The sequence below is a fragment of the Tiliqua scincoides genome, chromosome 5 (assembly GCF_035046505.1).
Source record: "Tiliqua scincoides isolate rTilSci1 chromosome 5, rTilSci1.hap2, whole genome shotgun sequence".
Lineage (NCBI taxonomy): Eukaryota > Metazoa > Chordata > Lepidosauria > Squamata > Scincidae > Tiliqua > Tiliqua scincoides.
This window is the reverse complement of record NC_089825.1, coordinates 121,805,189-121,831,909: the sequence shown is the minus strand read 5'-3', so window position 1 is coordinate 121,831,909 and position 26,721 is coordinate 121,805,189. Positions and strand designations below refer to the sequence as shown.

General features: G+C 45.7%; 1 protein-coding gene across 1 annotated transcript; it reads left to right on the top strand.

The window, feature by feature from the left end:
- Positions 1 to 17,853: 17,853 nt before the first annotated feature.
- Positions 17,854 to 21,833, top strand: IL11 (interleukin 11). Its single transcript, XM_066630366.1, has 5 exons — positions 17,854 to 17,920; positions 18,601 to 18,764; positions 20,776 to 20,862; positions 21,383 to 21,544; positions 21,669 to 21,833. The coding sequence occupies exons 1-5, from the start codon at positions 17,854 to 17,856 to the stop codon at positions 21,831 to 21,833; spliced, it is 645 nt and encodes a 214-aa protein (XP_066486463.1).
- Positions 21,834 to 26,721: the final 4,888 nt, after the last annotated feature.

Below are 26,721 nucleotides of genomic sequence, written 5' to 3'. Positions count from 1 at the left end.
AAAAAAGCCTCAGAATATACAGACATACAACCTTCATAATGGAAGCAATATGCATCTTTTAAACTCGGGTATGGGGAACAGAGTACAAATGTTTCGTAAGAAGCAGCCTTACATTAATCTCTCCTTCCCCCTGCCAAATGCAGGAGCTTGTTTATCTTCTATGGATCAAACACTTGATATTCTAGTGATCCTGGCCTTGGTTAGTGCTGCCACAAGGGCCTGGTTGAGTTTGAGTTTACCCGGTTTGGCCTCAATGCCAGGCAAGGGGCAATTTTAAATGCGTATAATAAATTAGCACGAGCTTGCATAACATATGACACCACTGAACCAAATGCAGCCTACTGGCTGTACTTTATGACCCCACATACACAAACACACACATTTATGGGGTCCCTTGTGGCCCACCGTACCCAGCTGGTGAGCCAAGTTCAATTTGGTTGCTCATAAGCGGACCAGCCCTGAGCACTTTGAAGGAAGGGCAGGATTGGAGGAAGGACAGAACTGGAGAAACATGAAATAAATAAATATTTATCGAGTACATCTATTCAGTGCATCTATCTGGAGATACATAGTCAATAAAATTGTATATCTAATTGAATAGACAAGTCACGAGTCTGCAGGCTTTTGTGTATCACAGGAGTCTTTCTCTAGCAAAGACAGAAGACATATGTGGAATTTAGCTCAAAGATGGACTGCAAGTATTTAAAGTTGGGGGTATCAACAAGTATTTTAATGATATTCTAGGAAGTATGGTGCCTCCATGTTTAATTTGCATTAGGTATATGCCCTTTACACTCTCACATAACACCAGAACCAGGGGACATCCACTAAAATTGAGCGTTGGGAGAGTTAGAACAGACAAAAGAAAATATTTCTTTACTCAGCGTGTGGTTGGTCTGTGGAACTCTTTGCCACAGGATGTGGTGATGGTGACTGGCCTGGACGCCTTTAAAAGGGGATTGGACAAGTTTCTGGAGGAAAAATCCATTACGGGGTACAAGCCATGATGTGTATGCGCAACCTCCTGATTTTAGAAATCGGTTATGTCAGAATGCCAGATGCAAGGGAGGGCACCAGGATGAGGTCTCTTATTATCTGGTGTGCTTCTTGGGGCATTTGGTGGGCCGCTGTGAGATACAGGAAGCTGGACTAGATGGGCCTATGGCCTGATCCAGTGGGGCTGTTCTTATGTTCTTATATCCCACTTTATAAAATTATGGTAAGGCTAGAGAAGCCACTGATAAGAGAACTAAACAGTGGAGACAAGATTGTCTTCCTTAGGAAGAAAGGAATAAGCAATGGGGCTTGTTAGGTTACAAAAAAGACATTCTATAAGCATGATACAGGTTTCTAAAATTACGGGGAAGTAAGAGTTAACAGCCAAAAAATATTAATTCTTGTCACGATCCAGCTGAAATGATTATACAGCATCTTAATGCCTGTTGATTTTGGTGGGAAAGATTTATATTCAATCCCTTTGAAATCAGTGGGACAAGGACAACAATGTTAAGTAAACTAGTTTGGAAGTAAATCATGGGAAATAAGGGAATTGCTGCCCAATAAACAGGTAGAACTGTGCCGAAAAGTGCTTTGCTTTGCCTGAATTGTGGTCTCTCCATCAAAGGCTCTGGAAGCTCAGTTCATTCTATGAAACTGATTAGGCAGTTGATTGAGGATAAAAATACTTCTTCACACCATACATGATTAACCAATGGAACTCACTGTTCAAAGATGCTACAACGGCACCAGGAATAGGCAGTGCTAAAATTAACAAGCAATCCATGGAGAATGTGCCCATCAGCACCAGAGACAGAGCCTCCATATCCAGAGGCAGTCCACCTCTGACAGCCAGATGGTGAAGATGACAGCAGGGAATGATTACCACTACCTTGCCCTACTAGGATATTTGTTGAAGGAGACACAGTACTGGGCTAGGTGAACCTTTGTGATCTGATGCAGCAATTGTTATGCATTCATATGCATGAGGCTCTGGGTTCAAATCCTCCCACCAGGAATGTATCCTAGTTCTGAAAGAGTCTCTGGGATCAGAGGAAAGACCACACTACTCATGACAACTGTTCCTGCCACAAAGTTGATAAAATTAGGATGGCTGACAGTTTGATTTAGCAAATGTCAGTCCTTCCATTCAGAAATCCCTTGAATACAGTGGTTGATGAGTAGGAATGCCTGGAACAAACTTCATAGACTCTTCCTTTCTCTCTTGACTGACACCTTTTCATCTCAAACCTCTTAGCTTTTTGCTTTTCCCAACTTGAATTTTGGTCTCTTTGAACTCTACACACTTTCCTGAGAGTAAGCCCCCACTGAACACAAGGGGACTTACTTTTGAGTAGACCTGCACAGGCTTGCATAATTTTTCTCTCTCCAAGTCAATGTAGTTGCATGTGTTTGAGGGCTGTGTGTTTTTTGGGGAAGGGGTGTCCATTTTCTTTTTCAGAGTAAGAGACATTGCAGAACCTGTGGAGCTTTGGAGGGGGGAAATCGGAGCATGACCTCATCACACACTCAGCTTCAAACCCCCCACCCCCCAAAAAATTCAGTCACACACACTAAAACATACACACACCCCTTAAAAATCCATCTTAAAGGGACAGCACACAGCATTATAGAGAATATGTGTCATCCAGCCGCCCACTTCAAAACAGAAGGTTAGCTCAGAGGAGTTTTCTTGCGAGTTTTCTTCTTTCTTTCTTTCTCTCTCTCTCTCTCTCTCTGTGTATGTTTCTTTTTTTTTTTTTTTTTTTTTTTGAATGGAAAAGTGTGTGAGTCAAGATGTGTCACCGTTTGAAAAAACACACACGCGCCTAGACAAGAGCTCGGGTGTATATAAAGACCAATTTGTAGTGATGTAAAACACACACATGCACATATACAAATTCTGAACAGTTAAAAGCTGCTCTGTGGGTGACTTTTTAAAAAAATTAATTTAGCAGTCTCCCCATGTTTCTTTTTTTTTTTTTTTTAAATTTTTAGCCAAGACAAGGGGCAGGCTAGGAGAATATAGATTTTTTTTTTTTTTTAAAGAGCTGCTTGCACCTATCCATTTTATTATTTATTTATCCATCTACCTGTGTATTTATTTATTTATTTATCAGGCTGGCTATTGTCATCTTGGGTGCTTTTGGGCGCATATGTGTCTGTGTGTGAACTCATCTACCTCAAAGGACTGAACCTCTTTCAAAGCAGAGTGAGAGCAGGTGTGGAAGAAGTTTGCAGCCCAAACAACTTTTTTTTTTTCCTTCCCTAAGGAAAGCCCCCACAAAACATGCAACTTTCAAATTAAACCCTACAAGAATAACGCCCAACTAAAACCAAGAGAGGACTTTTTTTTTCCTGTTCTTCAAGAAGAGGGGAATTTAAACTCAGGGAAAAGAAACCCTCAAATCGTGCTCCAAACCATGAAAAGTAAGTTTTATTTGCTTTTAAAAAAAAACTTTTCCTTTTGTTCTGGCATGCATATGCATAAAAACTGTTATTTAAATCAATTTCTCAAGGGACTTGTTCTACGCCCGTCTTGACAGCACTATCTCCCTTGAAATGTACATATTGGCAGATAATGTATGTACTTCATTCACTTTGCATGACTTATGGTCTCATAAATCAGGTTTATTGCATTTTGTAGGGTGGTCAATTTTTGTCTTAGATAAGCAGATGTTTGCCTTACGCAGCTGCTGCTTATAGGTAGAACTTTCTGAGAATGATTTAGGATGCACAGACCTGTCTTTCTACCAGCCTTAGTGTTTGAAGTCAGGATTATGTTATCTGTTTCTAGATCTCTGCCTCGAAGCTCTGTATGTATTCCATACCTCATCCATCCAAGACAGCTGTCTTTCTGCTTGTTCCCACCTTGTTTGGTGCACATGCGCTGGTTACAGTCTGTGGCTACCTACAACCCATGGGCTCAGTAAAGACACTGCCAGGCTCTTTTAAAGTCAATTGATTTCAGTGTGTGTGTGGGGGGGGGCGAGTTTGTGCTGAGTCTTAAATGGATTTAATTTGGGCTGAATTGTGTCTATTTGTATATCTTGAATTTGTACTCTCTCTCTCTCTCTCTCTCTCTCTCTCTCTCTCTCTCAGTTTCTTGGGGGGGGGGAGAATTTTATTCCTGTACTGATGAGAACATACAGGTACATTTCTCATGCATACAGAGCATATTCTGTATGTTGTGCATGTTTTTATTCTTTCTCCACCTAAAATATACCTTCATAGATGAAGGGTCCCACAGAGACTCACCATTCTGCATCCCAACTTTGCAGTCCATGCACATTTTCTCAAAACTAAGTCTATAGTTCTATGCCCACTCACCTGGGAGTAACCTGGGAGTAGCCCCACTGAACGCAAGGTGGGTGTGCCTAGGACTGCAGCTGTAATGAAACTTTTTGCCTAGAAATAACTTATGTTCCAGTCTTATTTCCAAGGACTCGACTTGGAGAGATCAAAGTGCTAGCTGGGAGAACAAAAGACCCAAGGCAAAGTTAAAGCCAGACATTTCATCTTCTCATAATGCATTTAGGAAAAAAAGGGCTGAACAGCAAATATCAGGTTGTGTCCAAAGAAAGTTAATCCTAATTAAGCATCACTGAAATCAGTGAGGAACATTAACTGTGTAAATTACTTTAATTTCAGTAGAACTGTGTCATGACTGTTTTGGATAGAACCTATTCTCTATAAGTCAGAGTTCAGTATGGAATGAAAGGTGCCCATTCCCCTCTCAGCTAATCATCTTCTGTTCCTTATTTCTTCTTTCCTGCCTACCTCCCACCCCACTCACAACAACCTGTACCCCTTTTGCTGCATAGTGAAAGGGTCCCCCTGAAAGCCAGAGGTGTGTAGTGGGAATGGAGGGTTAGGCTTGGGTTGAGACACAGGCTCAAATCCTAACTCAGCCATGACTCTTTGGTCAGCCACCTGGCAGCCTTTCCCACCCTCATTCATTGTGCTCATACAATGAGAATAAGCCTATCTATGCTGCCCTGAGCTCTTTGGAAGACAGGCCAGATAGAATATGTAAAGAAATAAGCTCTCCTACTCTTAGAGGAATGCAACCTGGTGATTGGATATTGAGATGTTTGGGTGTCTGTAGCAGCTACAGAGGATCAGGACTGCAGTGTGTGTGTGGGGGGGGGGGGGATTTTAACCCATTGCTCCTGCTGCAGTGACCTCTTCTGGATGCCCTCCACTGCAGCTTCTTTTGGCCCCAGGAGGGGAAAGCAACTAATCTGAGTATCATTCAACATCTTTTGCATGCACCATCTTGCATTTTTTCCTGCTCAGCTGCTATAAAATTATCCCTGCTCTCTGAAGCGCTCCCACATTGGCTATTATAGCCAGTGTCTTAACCACTGTTCCACATCCCCGTATGCCTTTGGGGGGGGGGGGGGAGTGGTTAATAACACACAGCTCTCAGTGGTGAGTTCTTCACACAAATACACAATGAATCTGCTTCTCCTTAGACAGAAGTCTGCAAAATTTCTATGATATATATCAGTTTGATGTAGGCTAGGGTAGGTTTACACTTGTACAGTCATTGCTTGATGGCCATTGCATCAGGTGGTGACTTTCACATGTGAATTACCTCTTTCCCATGTCTCCCTCTTAGGTCTCTCTTCTACTTCTTTTCTATGTGTCTGTCTGTCTACCTATCCTAATACCCTATCCCAGAGCTTTCTCAAACTGTGTATTACGACAAGTCCCCAGAGGTGTTGTGGGACACACACAGGCTGAGCCACTCAGCCGGACAATCACAGTATGACAGTGGAGCAGAGGCTCTCCTCTGGGCTGTGTGTTGTATCCCTGTTTTGCTTTCCCTTTTTCTTTTTCTTTACCCCCCTGCCTGCCCTGACTTAACACCAATTTTAGGTTTGTCTGAGGTTGCAGAACCCGGAAGTAAGTACCAATGATCATGATGTCATCATGTCACGTGTCATTGCAACATTGGCACTAACTTTCGGGTTCTGCAACCTGCAGAGGGAGGACATCATGTCACTGGTAAGTTTGGAAACCTGTGCCTGATCCTGTAATATACATGTGCCTGTGTTTAGATATTGACACAAGGGTGACAACAAGGCAATGGATGCAGAGGAAAACAAGGGTAGCAGATGCAATTGTTTCAGTCGCATGTATTCAGTTTAGTTCCAATAGGGAAAGGGGACTAAGGTGTAGCACCAAAGGCTTTGTGGGAAAGGTAGCACCAAGGGCTTTGTGGGAAAGAAGGGATTTGAAGGAAGTTAGTAAGGAAGCCACCCGGATGTGTTCGAGGAGGCAGTTCCAATAATAAGGGTCAGTAAAGGAGAGTTGTTTGAGAGAGCAGGTGACCTTTGAATGATGGAGGGTGGTGGTGCTGGAAAAGCACAAGGGTCAGAAATCCTTTCCAGTGTCCTTGAAATGACATGACTTGACCCTGAGAAGTCATGGTCAGGGTCTTCTCAGACCTGTTTCTCTGCAGGTGTTTCTCTGCAAAACACTGTGCAAATTGGGGGTACTATAGAAATAACAAACACATCATCCCAATGGTATATTTTATTTGCGTAGCGCGTTTGGGGTATTCAGAGTACTCCATGCAATTTTTTTCAGTAATCCTTACAACGGCCCTGTAAGGTAGGCCAGTATAGTAGCAGTACCATCCCCATGGTCCAGATGCAGAAGGAAGAGGAAGCACAGTTTAGAGAAGTTTTCCTAGGGCCACCCAATAATTTTGTAACTGAAGCAAGGTTTGAATGGGAGTCTTCCTAACTCACATTTTTGATTTGGCATCACAACAGAAATGAAGGAGCTTCAGTGTGCAGGGTCGGTGCATCCATGAGGCCAATTGAGATGGTCACTTTAGGGAGCAGCTTAGTGGAAGGCACCCACCTCTGTCTGCCAGCTCACCTCCACTTCCACTGAGCCTCCTCTTCTTCTCACTATTTTAATTGGAAAAGGAAGGAGGATGGAGGGCAAGGAGAAGTGTGGAGGACAGGAGAGTGATAGGGTAGAGCTGATGGTCTCCAATACTGCCCATAATTTTTAGGAAGTTTCAGCCATCCCTTGTTATCTTGATTTCCTCATTTGCCTTCCCAAAGACCCTTATCAATGACTCAGCTCCCAACCCTTCCAGCAGCCAAAGCTTAATGTTTCAGAATGTAAAGCTGTTTTCAGCTGGAAGGTTTTTCAAATATCAGTACACTGCTTTTTGTTTGCAGTGCCTTCCCTCACCCCAGGCTGCCTTCTAGGCAACATCTAAATAATCCTCCTTATTCCAGACCATTCCTGTACCATAAAATAGGCTTGCTCCATAAACAACTGCCCCTTGGGGTATTTTTTTCTAAATACATTGGACTGATTCATGCAGGCACAGCTCAACACTTGATCGCTCTACATGTGATGACTGACAGCCCAATCCTATCCAATTTTCCAGTGCCGTTGCAACTGTATCAATGGGACGTGCACTGCATTCTGTGGTGGGGAGGCAGTCACAGAGGCCTCCTCAATGTATGGGAACATTTGTTCCTTTACCTTGGAGTTGCATTGCGGCTACACCGGTGCTGGAAAGTTGGATAGGATTGGGCCCTGAGGATGCAAGCCTAATACACCAGTGGTTCTCACGCGTTTAGCACCAGGACCCACTTTTTAGAATGAGAATCTATCAGGACCCACCGGAAGTGATGACATGACCGGACATGACATCATCAAGCAGGACCATTTTTAGCAATCCTATGCTACAATCCTACCCACACTTACCCAGGAGTAAGTTCCATTGACTATCATTGTTAAAAGAATATACATAGTAGCTTGTTCAAAGTACAGGCCTGTAACATTTCCTCAAATGCAGTCACATACCATGGTGGTATCAAGTCTAATATATTAAAAATAAAATACTGAAATGAATGGGGACCCACCTGAAATTGGCTTACCACCCACCTAGTGGGTCCTGACCCACAGCTTGAGAAACATTGCTATACACACTTTCCTGGGTAGCAAGCCCCATTGAACATAATGAAACTTACTTCTGAGCAGACTTATAGGATTGTGCTGTGAATGTGTAAATCAGCTACATTAATGTCTGGTCTATACATGATCTGAAGGCCTTAGGAGTGGACCTCAGCAAGTGGGAAACCCAGGCCTCTAAGCGGCCCACTTGGAAACAGGCTGTGCAGCATGGCCTTTCGCAGTTTGAAGAGACACTTGGCCAACAGTCTGAGGCAAAGAGGCAAAGAAGGAAGGCCCATAGCCAGGGAGACAGACCAGGGACAGACTGCACTTGCTCCCAGTGTGGAAGGGATTGTCACTCCCGAATTGGCCTTTTCAGCCACACTAGACGCTGTTCCAGAACCACCATTCAGAGCGCGATACCATAGTCTTTCGAGACTGAAGGTTGCCAACCACAACATGAACCGTGGGGTTAGAATGGTCTGTATGACTTCAAGCTACGTATAAGGAATACTGTACATTTTTTTAATGCTTTCTCAAGTTATTATTTAAAAACCTTGCAGGTAGAAAACTAACACAGCAGGGAGTAGTAGGCTATAATGGTCTTTTCCCTTCAGGTGCTAGTTTTTTATTTGCAATGAATTTTTGGCATGTAGGGAAACATTTTTTTTAAAAAGTATCCTGTCTCAAAATCTGTCACAGAGTTAACCGGAAAAACAATCACTCTGAGCATGATACAATCAAAGTGTAAGCATTTTTCATTCTGATTTATTTTGGTGGGAAAGATTTAAGCATGTTCATATTTCTCAGTGGGACAAAGGCTGCATTGTTCAGTAAACCTGCTTTGTAAGTCCCACTGAAAACAATGGGACTGCTAAATAAAAACAATTAGCATTGGACTGAAACATGTTTATCTTTAGTTGAATCATGGCTTCCCTGCCAAAACACTGGATGCTTGGGTGACCTTATGAAACAGATTGGTGGCAGTCCCAGCCAAAGTGCTTCCTTACACCATGCATGGTTAATCTGTGGCACTTCCTGCCACAAGATATAATGGCAGCCCTGGGTCAAAGCACTTTCAGTAAACTTGGAAATTAAAAAAACTCATTCAGGCATGCATGGATGCTGCTTGATCTCTTGAATGTGTGAACTGATGCCACTGAAAAGACTGTGCTTAAAGGAGGAGGAGGAGGAAAAGCAACTTGAATAGTCTGTCTGTGGTGTTTGATCTGTGATAGTTTTATTCAGAGGTAAAAGTCACCCACTTGATGCTTCAGTCATGAAGTGATGGACATGCATGTGTGAACATGCCCGAAGAGCCATCCATTCTGCTGATATTTCCTTAAAGTAATGCATTTAGGTTGAGGGTGGGGTTGCTGCAAACATCATTCCCTCCTACTCATACCCATGGCTAAAAGCACAAATGCTCTGAAAGCAGCATTGTTTTTGCATGTCTGTTATGCAGAATAGACAGTATTCCCCTTCATAGCTAGGGAATTGCATTCAGACCAAAGTGTCCAAAAATGCAGGTCTATTACCTGCACTTAATTTTGAACAAGTTTTGAATATGGTCCTACCACCAGTCCAAGCCTAACCCCTTTACCCCATACACCGTATAACCCATGGTACTTCAGTCTTACATTACTGCTGTTAACCAGGGCTGCTTGAAAGAGAAAGTGCAGAAAGAGAAAGTCCTGGGCAGAAATAGCTGGGTAGTGTGGAAAGTCGGAACCTTCCATCTTCCCTTAGTTGTTGCAAAGGACTATGGGATAATCTTCTCAGGCAGAGGACAAAGCAGAGAGGAAAGGTGTACTTACTCCCCATGGAAGAGTGTCAGTGCAAATAGTACAAGTAGTTTATTGCTGAAATCAGCATAGAGAAGGAAATTACTGCTGTTTTTAAAAAAAGTATGCAAATGTGTGTCTTGTTTCCTGTAGGGCATTTCCCATCTCCTCCTTTGAAGGTTGTATAACTAAGTATATCTGATCTGAAGTCCTTGTACTATTAGAAAACATTGCCCTAATGGTTTGTCCAAAACCCATCATCCTGTAGTTCTTAAAACTCATTCGGTTCTCAACCAGTAGGGTAAGCCAGTGTTTCTCAACATTTGTCCTCCACCATACCACCTCACATGGTTCACCTATTCGAAGTACCACCAGAAGTAACTGGCAATCGGCAGGCATCCAGAGGTCCCACAACTACCACTAGATACCACTTCAAGTACCACTGGTGGTACCCATACTACTGTTTGAGAAACACTGGGGTAAGCAAATGTTTTCCAGATCCACCCTCATTCTTTCTATGTTCCTTTTGAGATGCATGAAATTTGAACCATCATCTTGTCACTGAATGTTATCTCAAAATATTCCCAGTTACTTCAGCTTTTCCTCAGACTTTCCTCAGCTTTTCCTCAGACAGCTTTTCTCCTGTTGATATCTGAGAGTGCAACCTTTTCTGGCACACACAGAAGTCTCTCAGTCCAGTGGGTGGGTTCTGTGTAGGTCAAAAGCTTGCATAGCCTGCATAGCTAGCACACCTCCCTCTAAAAAAAAGCAACCCTGATCCAGAAGAAATAAAGCTTACCTAATGTGCCTTTCTCTTTTTCTGGCACCAGCTGTCTGTATCCAGCCATGATTATTGAGTATTTATAGACAATTTTTAGTGGACACAGTGTTTTTACAATCCTTATCTCATTTAGCCCTACAACAACCCTGGGAGGTAGGTAAAGTGATGGCGATCTCAGAGGGTTGTTTTGTAGATGAATGAGCTAAGGATTGTTAAGTGATTTGTGCTTTAAAAGCGCTCTATAAACACTGAGTAATATTTCAAGGTGAAGGGTAAATTTGATGGTGGGGTACAAACCTTTCTTTATGAGGAGACAGTGTCAGACATCAAATCTTGCAGAGTGAGACAAACCCAGAAAGGAGTTATAGCCAAACAAGCTGAAATGAGAAACAAGATGCTATTTTTTTTTTAATAGCATGGAGGAAAATTAAGTAATTAAATAACCTTGCAATGAGCTAGAGTGAGGTGGCTGCTAAAGGCTGCGGGTTTGGGAATTATAAAACTGATTTTGGGAGTATCCAGGTGATGGAGAGGGAACATGGCTGTGGCTGCACTCTTAGGATACAATCCTAACCAGGTCTACTCAGAAGTAAGTCATATTTTGTTTAGTGGGGCTTACTCTCAGGAAAGTGTGGTTAGGATTGCAGCCTTAGATATCCTTACCTGAACGGAAACATCACTGAACACAGTGGGGCTTACTTCTGAGTAAACATACATAGAATAGTTCTGTTAACAAAGTCACTGGTGTGTTATAACATTCAGGGCTAGCCCATGCATGAGGACAACTGAACTCAGGCAGAAATTGGTGGGACGCCCATCTCTGTCCGCCTGCTAGCCTCCACTGCCACTCCCTGGATTGGAAAAGGAAGAGGGAACAAAGAGGAAGAGGAAATATGAAGGGGAGGAGAGTGATGAGCTAGAACCTGAAGAGTGGGGGGAGCAGACTGGCCCATCATTGGGTAAAAGGCAGCAGCATTTGGCATGCTGTCAGGAGGTCCTGGGCTGGTCCTGGCTGCACTCTAGATGGATTTGTGCGCATCATCCATTTGGGGGAGGGCAATCTCAAGGAGCAGGCCAGTGTGTCCTATGATCACGAGCAAGGTTCAAGCAACAATCCAGTAGCCATTGTTCTTCACCACAGGGTCTAAGGGGCATCAGACAGCACCCCTTGCTGGCTGCTTTGAAGCAATCGTTTCCTCTCCACAAGGTGGTCTCAAATGGTACATTTTTGTCTCCGCCCAGACTGCTGGGTACATCTTGCTGAATTCTTCTGACAAATGAGTGATAACTTAGCATATTGTGCAGGTACAGTGCGGGCTTGACTTGGCTTCATTTATTCCACTTCTGTGGTTCAGTTCTTCAGTACATGTGGTCTAGTTTTTGAAGGATGGGAAAAAGCATGGAAGCCTGAAGGCTTGCAACCTCCTGCCCCTGCCACCCCCTGCATGAAAGCTTATACTTTGGTGTTTCCTATTGGTTTTGCTTCTTTCTCAGCCTCTGTGTGCCACGGCAGCACCTGTGGTGTGGCGGTCTGCGTATGGAGGCTGCAGGTGGCGGCTTCCACTTCTGAACACTCCTTCATGCAAAAACTCCAAAAATTATATGTCTGTCTACTTCTGAGTAATAGGTTTGCCTGTTTGTCTTTGTGGTCTTCTTTTGGGTGTGTGTTTGCACATCAACATCAAGTGCATCGCCTGCATCCATATGAGCACATCACTGGAGCGGCACCATTTCGGTAGCTGTGTGCCTGGTCGTGCGTGTGTGTCTGTGTGTAGGGAACCTGCCGCGTCCAGCATGGCTCTCCCCCTACCTCACTGCTTCTCACACCTTCCCTCGCTGCCTCTTTGAGGCACTTTACGAGGCTTCATTCTGCCAAGCCAGACCCGTAAATCCCAAAGCTGTGAAACCAACTGCCCCCCTGGGGGACTCTGTCTTGCTCTGTCTCCTGCAGCTCAATCCTTGTCTCTTTTCTGGCTGGGAAGAATTCAAAGGCAGAACTTCCAGCAAAATCTGACTTTCATTTGCTTGCCATCTCCAGCCTTATTGATCCCTCTGCCTGTTTGTTCACTCACCTAGCCATGATATTGATTTTAAAAATCTCAATTTCCTTCCTTCCTCCCATCAATGTTCTCTTTCCTTCCTTTTTTCCTCTTCTTCTCCCTTCCGCCCTTTCCATGCCCATCTCTCTGCTTGCCCTACCTATTGATCTTAATGATGCACCCACAACATTTATGCACAAGTCTCCATGACACTGTTGATGACATGACACTCCATGACATGCCCTACCTATTGATTTTATTGATGCATCCACAACATTTATGCACAAGTCCACTGACACTGTGCACTTCCATTTGCTCATGACAGCAGCTAAAGAGGTTCAGGGATTGGTGATTTCAATAGTGGAGTTGGCTGGGGAAAGGTTGTGGTAATAGAGTCCTAGTTTCAGTGCTTTACGAGGTTGTGGGTGGGAGAACCTCTTCTGGCCACTCACTTCTGAGTGCCCCACTGTAAATGCAGACTGACTTAGGTCCTGGGGTGAGTTTACCCAGCCTCTGTCCTCTACAGTATCTGTTTGTTTAACTTTCTTTTATCCCCCTTTCTTAACAATAAAGTGAAGGCAGATTACAACACATCAAATGATCCAGTACTGCTCCAATCAAATTGATAATAAACCAATAAAATATTAAGAAAAACACCAATAGCACAAGGATCTAAGGATCTAGGAAATGCTTTGCTGGATCAGATCTTGGTCTAACAAATCAGCATTTTGTTTCCTCCACAGCACGTAGGCTTTCTGGGATTGTGGGACTAGAGTGACAAGACCATTGCACCCTGGACAATGGTCAGATGTGTCCTGGTATTGGAAATTTGCTTCCTTTTTGCATCCCAGATATTTGTGTTCCAGTACACATAAAGTTATATTAGATGTAATTTTTTTTATTTTTAAAACACAAAGGTAGGATTAGGGTCAGGACTGGGATAAGAGGCTTAGGATATTGAACATGGCGTTTGTTGCCAAATTATAGTGGGATGCAAATAACTGGGGCACACAAAAACCAGTTGACGCCAATGACTGGGACAAATTTGACCAGGACACAATTCATGCCCGATCTCGTCTGATCTCGGAAGCTAAGCAGGGTCAGGCCTGGTTAGTACTTGGATGGGAGACCGCCTGGAAATACCAGGTGCTGTAGGCTTATACCATAGTCTTTCGAGACTGAAGGTTGCCAACCAATTGTCCAGGACACAAATACCCTAATACTTGTGTACAGCCATGTGTCATGTCTATCCCTGCAGCAACATCCAGTGCTTAAGAACTTTGTACACTTTGTACATCTCTCATAACTACTCCTTTGTGGAAAAACTACAAAGGGTCAGTCTAGTCCAGCCTCCCCATATTGGCCAAGCAGACAGCCACAACAGCCCATGGAGGCAACAGTAGATCCTCTGCCAAGGAGCTCTAGTCCCACCCCATAGTCAGTCTAGTCCAGTGTGATATTCTGGATGGCAGTGTGATATTCTGGATGGCAGTAACTCTACAAAATCTCAGAGGGAGAACAGTCCTCTCCTTGCCCTTCAACATGAGAACGTCTAAGACTTCAGGGGTGTCAAACTTAAGACCCACAGGCCAGATGCGGCTCCTGGAAGCTCTTTATCTGGCCCCCATTATAATTGGGCTCTCCCAGAGCTGCTCTTTCAGCAGTGCCACTTCTGCAGAGAGTCTGGGAGGGGGGAGACAGAAGGAGGCCTCAAAAGCCAAGGAACAATACAGAGTCAGGGGCAGATCAAGAGGGATGAGGGAGGGAGACATCGCCGAGGTGCTGGGAGAGCCCGGTTTTTACGGGGGCTACCATTTCAGCAGTGCCGCTTCTGCCGAGGTGCCACTTTGTAGAGCACCCCTCAGCTGCTGAGCTGCAAAGTGATGCTGTGGCAGAAGTGACGCTGCTGAAAGGGCAGTCATAATAGTTGGGCTCTCCCAGCATCATAGTTGGGCTTTCTCATGAAAATATGGTTGAGATTTGTACGCTTTCTCTTCTGTCATTTGCAGCGAATGAATGCCTATGTGAGAACAAAGTGCTTATTTCTGGCCATCACCTGCTAAATGATGTCACTTCCTGATTAATGACATCACTTCTGACCCTCAGCAGGCATCAGGAATGCTGTTCAGGCCACTATGTGAAACAAGTCTGACACCCCTGGAGATGCCAGGGCTTGAATCTGGGACCTTCTGCATGCAGAGCTCTGGCTCCAGATCTGATGACACGAAAGATAGGCAGGCAGGAGGGGAGGTGAAGAAGGAAATGGGGGGTGGGCAGCAGGCAGCAGTGGTATTTGACTTACCAGAATAGGTGGGGAGAGCATTTACCTGGTGAAATTCTTGCCCAGGTTATAGTGGGGACTGCCTTATTTTCAGTCCACTGCCCTGCTGAGTGGAAGAATTAAGCAAGTAACGTGTGAGAATTGTGGGTGTGTGAGAGAAAACAGAAGAGAGCTGTTGTGGACAAATCACATGGACTAATTTTGTCATTTGGGGGTCATGTCAATCCTACCTTTGGATTTCAGTTGTGGGAAATGAGGGGAGGGGGGAATGAAGCTTGAGAGAAGCAAACAGCTATCAACACGCTGCTGGAATGACGTGACAGGCATTGGTTGTTCCAAGATATTATATCAGAGTAGTAATAGGGTTGCTAGAGAAATGCCTACTTTGCCTGCTCTTGTGTCCTGATAATGCAGCTGTGGCTGAAGGTTTTCAAAGCATGGAGATATATGTTGCTGCCCCATCCTAACTGCTGCAGATCAAGCCATTGTGAAAGGCACAGAAACAGGGGCTGGTGAAAGACTTGGCAACTCTATACCCTTATTGCAAGAACGGGCTCTGGCAAAAAATCTAAAGAGGGGTTCATGGCTTCTAAGCTGTCGTCAAATCAAAGGGCCTTTTGGGCCGCTCTGATGAATTGGCAAACAGTTTTTTTTGGGGGGGGGGGGGGTGGTGGTGAAAAAAACTTTCTTTGAAATTCAGACTGATTTCCCTCACTCCTGGCAAGAGGAAAATATGCAGTTCGCTCTCTAAGACAACATGGGATGGCTTTTCCATGAAAACACCTTGACTCACCCCCTCCTTCACCCCTCCCTCTCACAACGGCATCACTATTTCCGAATACCGACGGCTTCTTTTTTCCTTACCTCACGGCAAAGGCGCCGGGATGACTCTGTCACGGGGCAGGAATTCCCTAACCAACCAACCCCTCCTTCCCTGTCCAGCCTGCCAACCAGCGTACACTCAGAACTCCTGCCAGATGTCTTTGCCTTCAGGGGCCACCTTTGGGCCGTGCCTTCCTCCCTCCAGTTTCCCTTCAGTTTTCACCCACACAAGGTGAAAGCTAGAAGCACCGTTTGGTTTTCCTGGGGTTCCTAATTCAGATGCACAACCTTTGTTTGGCGAGATACAGAGCTGCATTAAAAAAAAAACTGTCGCTTTCTGTCTAGCTGTGCAGGCCCATAGGCAGAAATGTTCTGACCCGAGACCTCTTGGCTCCCAGAGCAGCATGCCCGATGCTGCCCTCTTATTTGGTGATATGCCAGCCTCTTCCTGCTTGGATTGGACAAGGAAGAGGAAGTGTGGAGGAGAGGGCAGTGGTGGGCTACAGCATCTTCCACACTTTCTCTTTCACTCTGTCCTTCTCTCTTCCAATAAAAGGAGGCAGTGGGGAGGATGGGGAGATGGAGGTAGGCACCCCCTCCCCCCAATCTGCTGCCTGAGACAATCATCTCATGCAGCCTCATTGAAGTACCAGCTCGGGCTGAGAGGTAATAATTGCAGGTCAGCCAGAACAAAAACAGAAGTCACCCCAAATTCTCTCCTCGGTGAGCAATTGAGCAGAAAACAGGCTCCAGACGTTTTCCTTATAGCTCTGTGACTAAAAGGACTAGAAATGGTTAAAAATGAAACCTGAACTTTAGTGATATTCAAGGGGCCAGGCCACTACAGCCCACCCATCTCCCCCCCACAATGGCTACAGCCCTGATCCTGCATTTGCATCATTCAAACATGAGCATAAATAGCAAGGGAAAGGCTCAGCAGGAGGGCGACTGACTCACAGGGTGGCCTTTGGCAAGTGTTTTCCAGCCTCAGTTCCCTAGCTGTAAAATGGGGTTAACTGTGCCATCACATTGCAGGGTTGCTTGCAGGGTGAACACCTTTCCAGAACACAAAGACTTGAACCAGAGACTTCCCACATCCTTTGCCACAGGAATCAGGCCACCCAAAGCCCCAGAGACAAAACTAGCCAGAAAATATTATTAAAAGTATTAAGCAGTATAGATTTCTCTACACTTCCTCTCTCACCACAGTGAAAACAGCACCGGGTTGCGAACGAGTGGGTGGAATTGAGGAGGAAAGAATGTACAAAATTACATTTTATCCCACAGTCAGTCTGTCCAGCCGGCTGGCCGGCCAGCGTTTTGCTCCATTGGAGCAACAGGAAAAGGGCAAGAGGCCAAGGCTGGACAACAACTGCACTTGACCAAGGCAGGGTGGGGCAGGATTTGAACCCACAGCTTCAGAGGGTGAAAGTGGAATAAGCTGAAAAGCAGAGAGGGGGTGTACTTGATAGAGTCCTGGCTGTGGTGGGAGGGGAGCAATACAGCATACCTCAGACTGTCAGTTCTTCCACAGAACCCACCCAAGAATCTCTAGCCGCACCCCCTCCCCAAACTGCCAGCCAGCTCTTTGCCCACGGAACCTGGACGTCGTGACTCTCTGTCTCCTTGCTGTAGCCTGCTGGACTCCTCTTTGACACATGCAGTAGAACAAGGTGGTGATAAGAGGGGGGCTGTGCTGCTTTGGACTGCAGGTGAGGGGATCATACTGTTGCAGGCTCCTCCTGCAAAAAGACCAGTCCTGCCTCCTCCTTGCAAGCAAAATCCAGCACATGAAGGAGAAAAGACGGCTCCTAGCTGTCTTCTGAACACATTTCTACAGGCAGAGAGTTTGTTTCTTAATGCAGGAGAGCACTGGGAAATCTGATACTCCTCCTGCAGCCAGAATTAGTGCACTCCATGCTGCCACTGCCTTCAGACTCAAAGACCTCATTCCCCTCTCATTTCAGCTGCCTACACAGTTGAGGCTTCCGTGTCAGTGTATGCAGACATAAGTCTTTAGAACAAGCCTGTTAAATACAGGCCTGTGAAGGGACAGTTGGTTTATTTATAATAACCATAGCACTTCCCCTACCTGCTCAAAGTGTTTCATAAGCCTTATGATTGTAATCTGTCCAACACCCTTAAAAGGTAGGCCAGTGTTGTACCTCCATGTTGAAAATAGGATACTGAGGTCAAATGATGGCACCTTGACTGAGAATGGATGATGGCCGGATCCCAAAGGATCTCCTCTATGGAGAACTCGTGCAAGGAAAGCGCCCTACAGGTAGACCACAGCTGCGATACAAGGACATCTGCAAGAGGCATCTGAAGGCCTTAGGAGGGGACCTCAACAAGTGGGAAACCTTGGCCTCTGAGCGGCCCGCTTGGAGGCAGGCTGTGCAGCATGGCCTTTCCCAGTTTGAAGAGACACTTGGCCAACAGTCTGAGGCCAAGAGGCCAAGAAGGAAGGCCCATAGCCAGGGAGACAGACCAGGGACAGACTGCACTTGCTCCTGGTGTGGAAGGGATTGTCACTCCCGAATTGGCCTTTTCGGCCACACTGGGCGCTGTGCCAGAGCAACCTTTCAGAGCGCGATGCTGTGGTTTTTCGAGACTGAAGGTTGCCAATATATATATGACTAAGGGAAGCTGATGGCTTCCCAATGGCTTAGACAAATTTGTGGAGGATAAGTCCATCATGTGTATTCCAACCATGAGAGCTAATTGGAGCCTCCACGTTCATGGCTAAATGGAACCGTGTATCTTTTAATACCATAGTGTTGTGTGGGGTGGAAGCAACAAGAGACAAGTAGTCCCAGTCAGTGTATTGATGCAATAATCACTTGGGGGAGGCCCTGCTTGTGCCTTGCATATGGGCCTGCCTCCCCCCCCCACACACACACACACTGGAAGCCCAGTCTTCCTGCCCCTTCTTTCATCTGCCGTTTTTCTTTTTCTTTGCAGACTGTTTGTGTCAAGTGTTGGTGACGCTGCTGAGTCTGTGTGAGGGTCTCTGGGCTCTGCCTGGCCCCCGACCACGGCCCACGGACCCCCGAGCCGAGTTTGATTCCATCGTCAACCTGGCAAGGAACCTGCTGAGTGACACCAAGACCCTCTTCAACCACTTCGTAAGTCCCAAAACTTCTGATTGATGCCACTGGAAGAGACAGGGGAGCAGATGAAGCCACCTCAAAGCCAAATGACACCATGTAGCAGAAAGAGGAGGTGGGAACGAGATGCAAAAATGGACTGTACCATTACAGATTGCAGTGGTGGGTCACTTTCTGGAGTGATCGTCTACTCTGCCACCTCAGAATTCCACCAGCTTGGTCTGCTACATGTGTAGATCAGGCTTGAGATCATGTTGCACCATTAGCCCATCTCACCTAGTACTGTCTAAAGTGGCTCTCCAGGGACTCCTGTGGTTCTGCTACACAAGATACCAGCAGGCAGGAGTAGTGCCAGGTTGCACCAGGCTATAAGACATGCTGAGGGGTAGGTTGCCTAGAGTGAGCACACAAAGCCCCATTCCCTCTGCCATCTTAACTCCTGCTTACCTGGCTGATAGTCGGCCAGGCAAGCAGGCCTGGGGCTTATTTCCAGGGACTGTCCGCCAGTGTTGGCACCAGCTTGGTGAGGCATCGAACCCTGTTGGGGATCCCTTTATATGTGTGCATGCCAATTACCCCATTCCCCCTCCCCCCCACCTGCTCAGAAACTGGTCAGGCAAGAGACAGAAGGAGAGCCATCCTTGGCTGCTGCAGTTGCTTTCCCCAGCCCTTCACTCAGTAGGCATCTGGTAGGTGATAGTGTTCTTACTGGGCGGTGGAGAAGGGGCCACCTCCTTTGCAGTTTATCTTCTGTCCCAGATGCCAACCTTTTTGAAGTTCCTAGATGCCCCAGCCCACCAACTCATTGGGGCAGTGCATCCAGCCATTTTTTAATGGCTTATGCCAAGAAGGGGGATAGGACTGCTGCTGCAGCTGCTTCTTTCCCCATTGCCTGGTGAGCCACAGGATGCTTTCCATACAATGGACAGGAAGCAGCCACTGCAGCAAATAAAGGGGGGCATGGCCAGGAACAAGCATAGGTCCCATCAATTTGCAGGCCCCTGAATCATGCCTGGCCAGGTTGGCACCTGCCCTCTATGCCCAGAGGGTCCCTGGAAAAACCTGATTGGTTAGGTGATAGGGGAGAGTGTCAGAGCCTATGTGGTCCTTCCTCCCTTCCTCACACCACCCTGCAGCCACTAATGCTTGGAAGGCAGCTGTGGAACCCCACATTTAGCCATGTGTGGGTGCACATCATAGAAGTTGGTGCTGAGGGTCAGCCAGGCAAGCCTTCAGAGGCACATGGACCTTGTCTGGGCTACATCTGGCACAAACTCTGCCAGGGACATGCCAGGCAGGTGCCCTGCCACTGAGCTTCATTCCACCAAGGACTGAGCTTAGGACAGCAAACCAAGTAAGTAGCATTAGGTTTATGTTTTTGCCGTTGGCTGTGTCAGTTGGCTGTGTACCATTGGAGATATACATTGGCTTCCTGCCTGAAAAATCACGAAGAGAAAATATGAATTCCTCTTCAAAAGAAGAATTGGTCTTGAAGATGAATTCATATTTCCTCTTAGCGATTTTTTCTTTTAGTGATTGGGGTGGATGAAACCCCCGTTTTTAAAAGAAACAAAAGGGGAATAAATCCTGTAATTTGAAACATTTTTTTTTCTAGGTAATTTGAAGAGATTTTCAAATTACCTAGAAAAAACAATATGTTTCAAATTACAGTATATATTCCCCCTTTTGTTTCTTTTAAAAATTGGGGTTTCATCTACCCCTGCCTTCAGCTATCAGTGGTTCCCAAACTTTTGAGAGGTCCTAGAGGCTGCAGCCTGATTTATAAATACCAAGCATTGGGGCTATAATGGAGATGGGGCAGCAGTGCTCCCCCCATACAGCTTGTTTAAGCTTTGATGCACAGAGTCTCATCTGCCCTGTCAGTTTTATGACCCAACAAAATTGCGTCATGACCCACTGGTGAGTCCCAGACCCACAGTCTGGGAACCAGTGAACTAATTCTTTATTTGTTGAATTGCTTGTTCAAGTAAATGATGGCTGATTCTCTCCATTTTTCTTCCCTGAACAGAAAAACCGCTATCCTGCTGAAGGTGAACACAAACTTGAAACTTTGCCTGTCTTGTCCATGAATGCTGTGGAACTCGCCAACATTCAGGTGAGCAAGAGAGAAATGCTTTGTTTTCCCTGCTCACCAGTGCCCCCTGGAGGTCCTCCTTTGTGCCAGAAGTTGTTATCACAAGCAAATTTCTCAGTGTCTTCCTCCTGATAGGAACATAATGGCCACTTTAGAGAATACCCTGTGACCCTTCCAACTTTTCCTAGGAACTTCATTTTCCCAGTGGTATTCGTTTCAGATCCCTCACACTACCTCCAGTTTCTTCATCTTTCTCAACTGGTTCTCAGTTTTTGTCTTCACCTTGATGGGTCTCCATTGTCCCAAAGAGGCATCAGGAGGAGGGCATCATTTAGGACAGCTGCCTCTTCTGTCACCTCATATTCCAAAATGGCTTCCAGTTTTTCACAATTTTTTGATGGGGCCTGCAGGGACAAGGAGCAAACGAGTTGTTTCTCTCTTCAGGGATATGCAGACCACCCAGCCTCTGAGGCCCTGCTTTCCTCTTCTCAGTTCTTCCCTATAAGACCTAATCATTTTCCTCTCTTCTTCCCTCCTTCAGGTCTCTGGGGGTCTGGCCCGACTCAATTCTGACTTGCACTGCTACCAGCGGCACTTTGAATGGCTGCGCAAGGCGGCACCGCTGCTGCTACGGCCCATGGAGCATGACATCAGCGCAGTGCACGGCCGGCTTGAACGTCTTCTCAAGAGACTGGAGCACCTGGTAAGGGCGTTAAGAGAAAGGGAATGAGAGAACGTGTGGTCTAAAAGGAGGGGCCTCGTCTAAATTGGGAATGCCATTCTTCCTCCTGAAAGTCAAATTCACCCATCTCTCTCTTTTACCACAGATGGCAAAGCTCAGCCTCCCACGGCCCAATGACCCACTGCCAACCCTCCCAGCCCATGGCACTCACTGGTCTGTAGTTCAGGCAGGACATGCCATTATCCATTCCTTTCACCTTTACCTGGACTGGGCAGCCCGTGTGCTGGTTCTGATCCGGAACAAGCTGTGAATGGCAGAGAAACAAAACCGCCATGGATATTTTGGAAAGGCTTCTCACGGACCTGGAACTCTTAGATGCTGCTTCAGCAATACCGGCGGAAGAGGGTGCAAGGAAGAAAAGAAAGTCCACAAGACAGGGCGCCACTGGATTCCTCCTCTGGGGCGGTACAGCGTGGTGGGAGGGGTAAGACTTTTGGCCCGATCACACCCTTCCTGTACTGAGGGGTTCATTATGGAACATGAGGGGACTTTTTTAATGCTCAAAACAACCATCTCATCTCCTTCCCTAAGGGGCACTGTAGACATGGGACAGTATTTGGGGAGGAGGGAGTTTCCTCATCTTTCAGGAACTTACAGTATTTGCCATCACACTGTTGATGGAACTCTGGATGATCTGTGTCAAAAATGGGGGACCCCTTCTTAGTGTGGCACATTAGAATAAATCAGCAGCTGTCAGAAATTCTGCAGTGGGACAATGTCATGATAGATAACCTGATCAAAAGTCAGCTTGTCCATTTGTACTGAATTTTCCCCACAATGTACACAATCTAGGGCACCCTCTCAATTTTTATGGAAGAGAGAGTCATAACTGGCCTAGACACTGACCCCAGCTGATAGAGAGTTCAAGAACATCCTAGTATCCTCAGCCACTGAGATTATTTGGCATATGGACTGAGGAGAGGATTCACTGACAATGGGAAGTTTCATATCTCTAAGGCAGTCAGATTTTCTAGACCCATGATTTTGATTTCAAATTGCCTGGCGCTTTCAGGCCAAATTTCAGGCCCTTGCCTGGTTCTTTCCCTTTCCATTTGTAGAAAATTGAGAACACACCAGAACTCAGGCTTCAATCCATCACATAATTAATGGTCTTCATCCTGTCTTATCCAGCATGTGTTGGATTGTATCTTGTGTGAGTGTGTGCATAGCCTTTGGTTCAACCAAAAAGTTGACCCTCCAATTCACTGGGCAGCATTTTGTGTGTTTGTGGACCTGATCGTTTTTTTAACATTCATTTTTTAAAAGACAATCACACACAACAAATATGTGGTAGCAAGTGCTATTTTAGAAAAGGCATTCCCCCTTCTCACTTGCACAGAAGGGAATACCTCTTCTAGGCTTGCATCACCTAAACAGCCAGTATGCTTCCCCTCAACGTTTGTTTTAAGCATATGCAAATTTATGCCGATTTCATCAATTAATTTGGTTAATCATCAAAGCTCATACACTAAACCAGTGATATTCAAACTGGGGCGTCGCGACACCCCAGCCTGTGGGTCCTGGCCTCTGCCCCCTTAAGGGGCGGGGCAGCCAGGAGACAGGGGGAAGGCAGTGGCGCGATCCACAGGATCGCGCTATTCAAGGGGGGCTGCAGGGACTTGGGTGCACTTGCCAAGCCTCCTGCGGCCTCCTGGGGGTGTGGGGTGCGGGGAACCTTCAGCAGGACTCCCCAGGTCAGGGAAAGGGAGAGTGGGGCAATCACGCTCTGCTTCCGCTTTTGCAGAGGCAGAGCAGATCGCTCCACTCTCCCTTTCCCTGACCTGGGGTGCCCTGCATGGGATCACGTCGCTGCCTTCCCCCTGCCCCTGCTGCCTTCCCCCCCACCCTCGCAAAGACTTACTGCGGGTTTCAAACTCCCAGAGAGTTTGAAAACCTCAGCACTAAACCTTTGGTTTAGTGGCCAGGACAGGCCAGAGAGGACAGTTCTAGCAAGTTTTAAATCTTCTGATTAAAGTTCTTCCAGCGGTATGGAAGGTTATCAGGAGTTTATGGCATCTTTTCATTGAAAGAAAATGCCTCTAGTAGAATTTAGTAACTGAGGGGTTTTTTTTTTAACCATACAGAAAAAGTCAAGGTTTAAAAAAAAAAAAAAAATTGGTGGGAGGATGTTGGAATGTTGAACACAGAAAAATTGAAGGAATTATCATTTTTCCAGAAACAAGTCTCCAAAATTTCAAGGCAAACGTGACTTTCCTTTACCAGCAGTGCCCCCTTGTGGTTTATTTTTGGCTTTGTTGTAGCAGGCAACGTGGGGCTGTTTTTAAAAGGCACAGTAGAATTCAGCAAGTACCAAAACGGCATTTCAAGCCTATTGAAAAAAGCCTATAAAATCCCACGGAGCTGGAATGTGTGTCCTGCTGGACTTGCCCATGCTGAATTATGGACAAATACATCTATGCAATGCACAGGCCAGACCACCACCAATCTTGGACACCCTCCACTCCAGATATCAGTGTATGACTGAAAAAATGTTGGCTTCTGTTTTGGATGGAGAAGTTTGTCCCATATTTCATACTTTTTCATGGCTGTAGTTAACTGTTCCCTCCAGTTTCAGGTATTTATCCTTTCTTTTGGGTATTTATAAAGCCATTTGCTTTCTTTCTTGTAAGTTATTATTTTTAATTTATTATCTGTTCCAAGTCTGGGTTGTTATAGTAATTATTATTGTTGTTGTTGCCATTGTGGTCATTATTATTATTAGTATTATTTTATGAATGTTATTTTATTTTGAGGATCTTCCAAGTATTTATTGACCAGTTTCTCACTTTTTTTTTTTCATTTTTGTAATGAAGATTTTAAAAATATGGAAAAAATTAAATTTGAAATAAAAAAATTAAATGGATTCAACGGAAAAAAGCTGTGTCTCTGTTTGGGAGGCAAATAGTGGTATTCACTTACAAATGTATTAGAAAAGAGCAGTGTGGCTCAAATAAATGGCCACCTGCAACCTTCAACCTGGTGCTCAGGCTGGAAGGCAACCAGGGAGTGTCTCAAACTGGGGCTTCAAGGAGTCAAGCTCAGGAGACTTCCATCCTCCTGTGCCACTCAGCAAGCCTGGCAGACCAGGCTCTACAGTGCAAGAATACTAACTACTAGGCTGCACTACCAGCCAGCCTCAACATTTAGTTAGCTAACCCCAAAGACCTGTACTTGTTCACCTGGTCCTGAAAAGCCCTTGGTCTCCAGGCTTGCTCCTCTTTCTGAGCAGCCTACCTCTGGCAGGAGAGCACTTCTGCTCCGTTTTTGTGATTGCTGCCTTGAGTCATGGCACCTGTATGTTTTGGACCCCATAGCTGCTTCTGGCCCACCTAGAGTAAAAACCATTTCCCTGGGTCCAAGCACCTGTCTGCCTTGCTAAGACCAGAGGCAGCAGCAGACACACTTGCTTCTAGAGTGACCTTGTTCAGACTATGAAGGTTCCTCTGCCTTTAAGACTGCAATTCTATGGAACTTAACTTAAATTGCATAGAACTTAACCTGGGAGCAAGTTGCATTGAATTCAATGAGATTCACTTCTGACTAGATATGCACAGAATTGCTTTATAAGACTTTGAACTCAAAGGACAATTTTGTGAACTGTTGATATTGGCTTGTTTATTTATTTATCACATTTTTATACAGCCCTTCCTCCAAAGAGCTCAGGGCGGTGTACGCGGTTGCTCTCCTCCTTTTTCCTCACAGCAACCCTGTGAGGTAGGTGAGGCTGAAAGGAAGGTGACTGGCCCAAGCTCACCAGGAAGCTTCTTGGCTAAGGGGGGATTTGAACTTGGATATTCCAGGTCTGAGTCCACCTCGTAAACCGCTATACCAGGGGTGTCCAAAGTTTTTGGCAGGAGGGCCATATCAGCTCTCTGACACTGTGTCGGGGGCCGGGGGGGGGGAAGAATTAATTTACATTTAAAATCTGTATAAATTTACATAAGTTTACATAAATGAATATATTAAAGATGAACTTATATGAATGAATGAAGGTCTTGCAACAGCTCAAGGTCTATAAAAGGCCTTGCACAAAGCAAGGCTGGCCTTTCCTTTGCTGCCACTGCTGCATCACAGATGTGAAAGAGAAGCAGTGGAGGGAGCTCTCATCCCACAGCTCACACAAGAGGTCAAACAGTCACCCTCACGCTGAGAGAATTTGTGTTGGGTCAGTGCAGGCTTCAACAAATTTCCGGAGGGCCAGAGGCTCATTGGAGACTGGGGGCTCCCTGAGGGCCGCATTGAGAGACCTGGAGGGCCGCAAGTGGCCCCCGGGCCGGGGTTTGGGCACCCCTGCGCTATACCATCCTGGCTATCATGTATATTGTCAGACCATTAGGGCACAATCCTAACCAGGTCTACCCAGAAGTAAGTTCTATTTTGTTCAATGGGGCTTACTCTCAGGAATGGGTGGTTAGGATTGCAGCCTTACTCTGTCTAGCCCAGAGCTACCAACTTTGTCTTCTGCTTTTTGACTGGGGTTGTTTTCTAACCATTTTAATAGGAGATGTTGAGGATTGATTCCACCACTGCAATGTAGCTCGTCAGGCATTCTGGCTCCATCCCCTCTTCTTCCTCCACCAACTAGCTCTTAAGGGATCCTGGACTTGATCTGTATGTTAATTACAGTTGTTATTTTCCTGTTGTAAATTAGGAATCTACCATCTAGTACAGGGTTTAGACTCCCTAACCCTCCTGCTGGTCTTTATTTTCACTGAGTTTGCAAATGATAACCAGCTTTGTCTTATCACCCTCCTGGCTCCCTCCACTTCATGAAATGAAGCAGGCTGACACTGATTAATTCTTTAATTTCGTTAATCAACCAGAAATTAACAATTCTTGATCTTTGGATTCCCCGCTGATGGGGACATTAAACGAAGCAAAGCAGAAAAGATAAATCAGACAGATTTGCAGAGAGGATTTGAAGTGGGGGAGGGAGCGCGATGTGGGATGTTGCGGCAGCAGTGCTGATGGGATGAGGCTAGAATGGGAAGAATAGCCCAAAGACCCAAAAAGGACAGGAAGTAAGAAGTGTTCAGTGTTTTGGTTGCTGCCACCTTAGAGCCCTTTAATGGTGTTGTGACTGAAATGGGTGATGAAATGGCTCTGGGGAACAGTGGTATAGCTAAGGCATACGGCAA

What these genes read in the sequence shown, in the direction of transcription:
- IL11 (XM_066630366.1), top strand. Translation starts at nt 17,854, where the DNA reads ATGGATGATGGCCGGATCCCAAAGGATCTCCTCTATGGAGAACTCGTG. An exon ending in GCAAGGAAAGCGCCCTACAG is followed by an intron (nt 17,921 to 18,600) that starts GTAGACCACAGC and finishes TTTTCTTTGCAG; the next exon opens with ACTGTTTGTGTCAAGTGTTG. An exon ending in TCAAGAGACTGGAGCACCTG is followed by an intron (nt 21,545 to 21,668) that starts GTAAGGGCGTTA and finishes CTTTTACCACAG; the next exon opens with ATGGCAAAGCTCAGCCTCCC.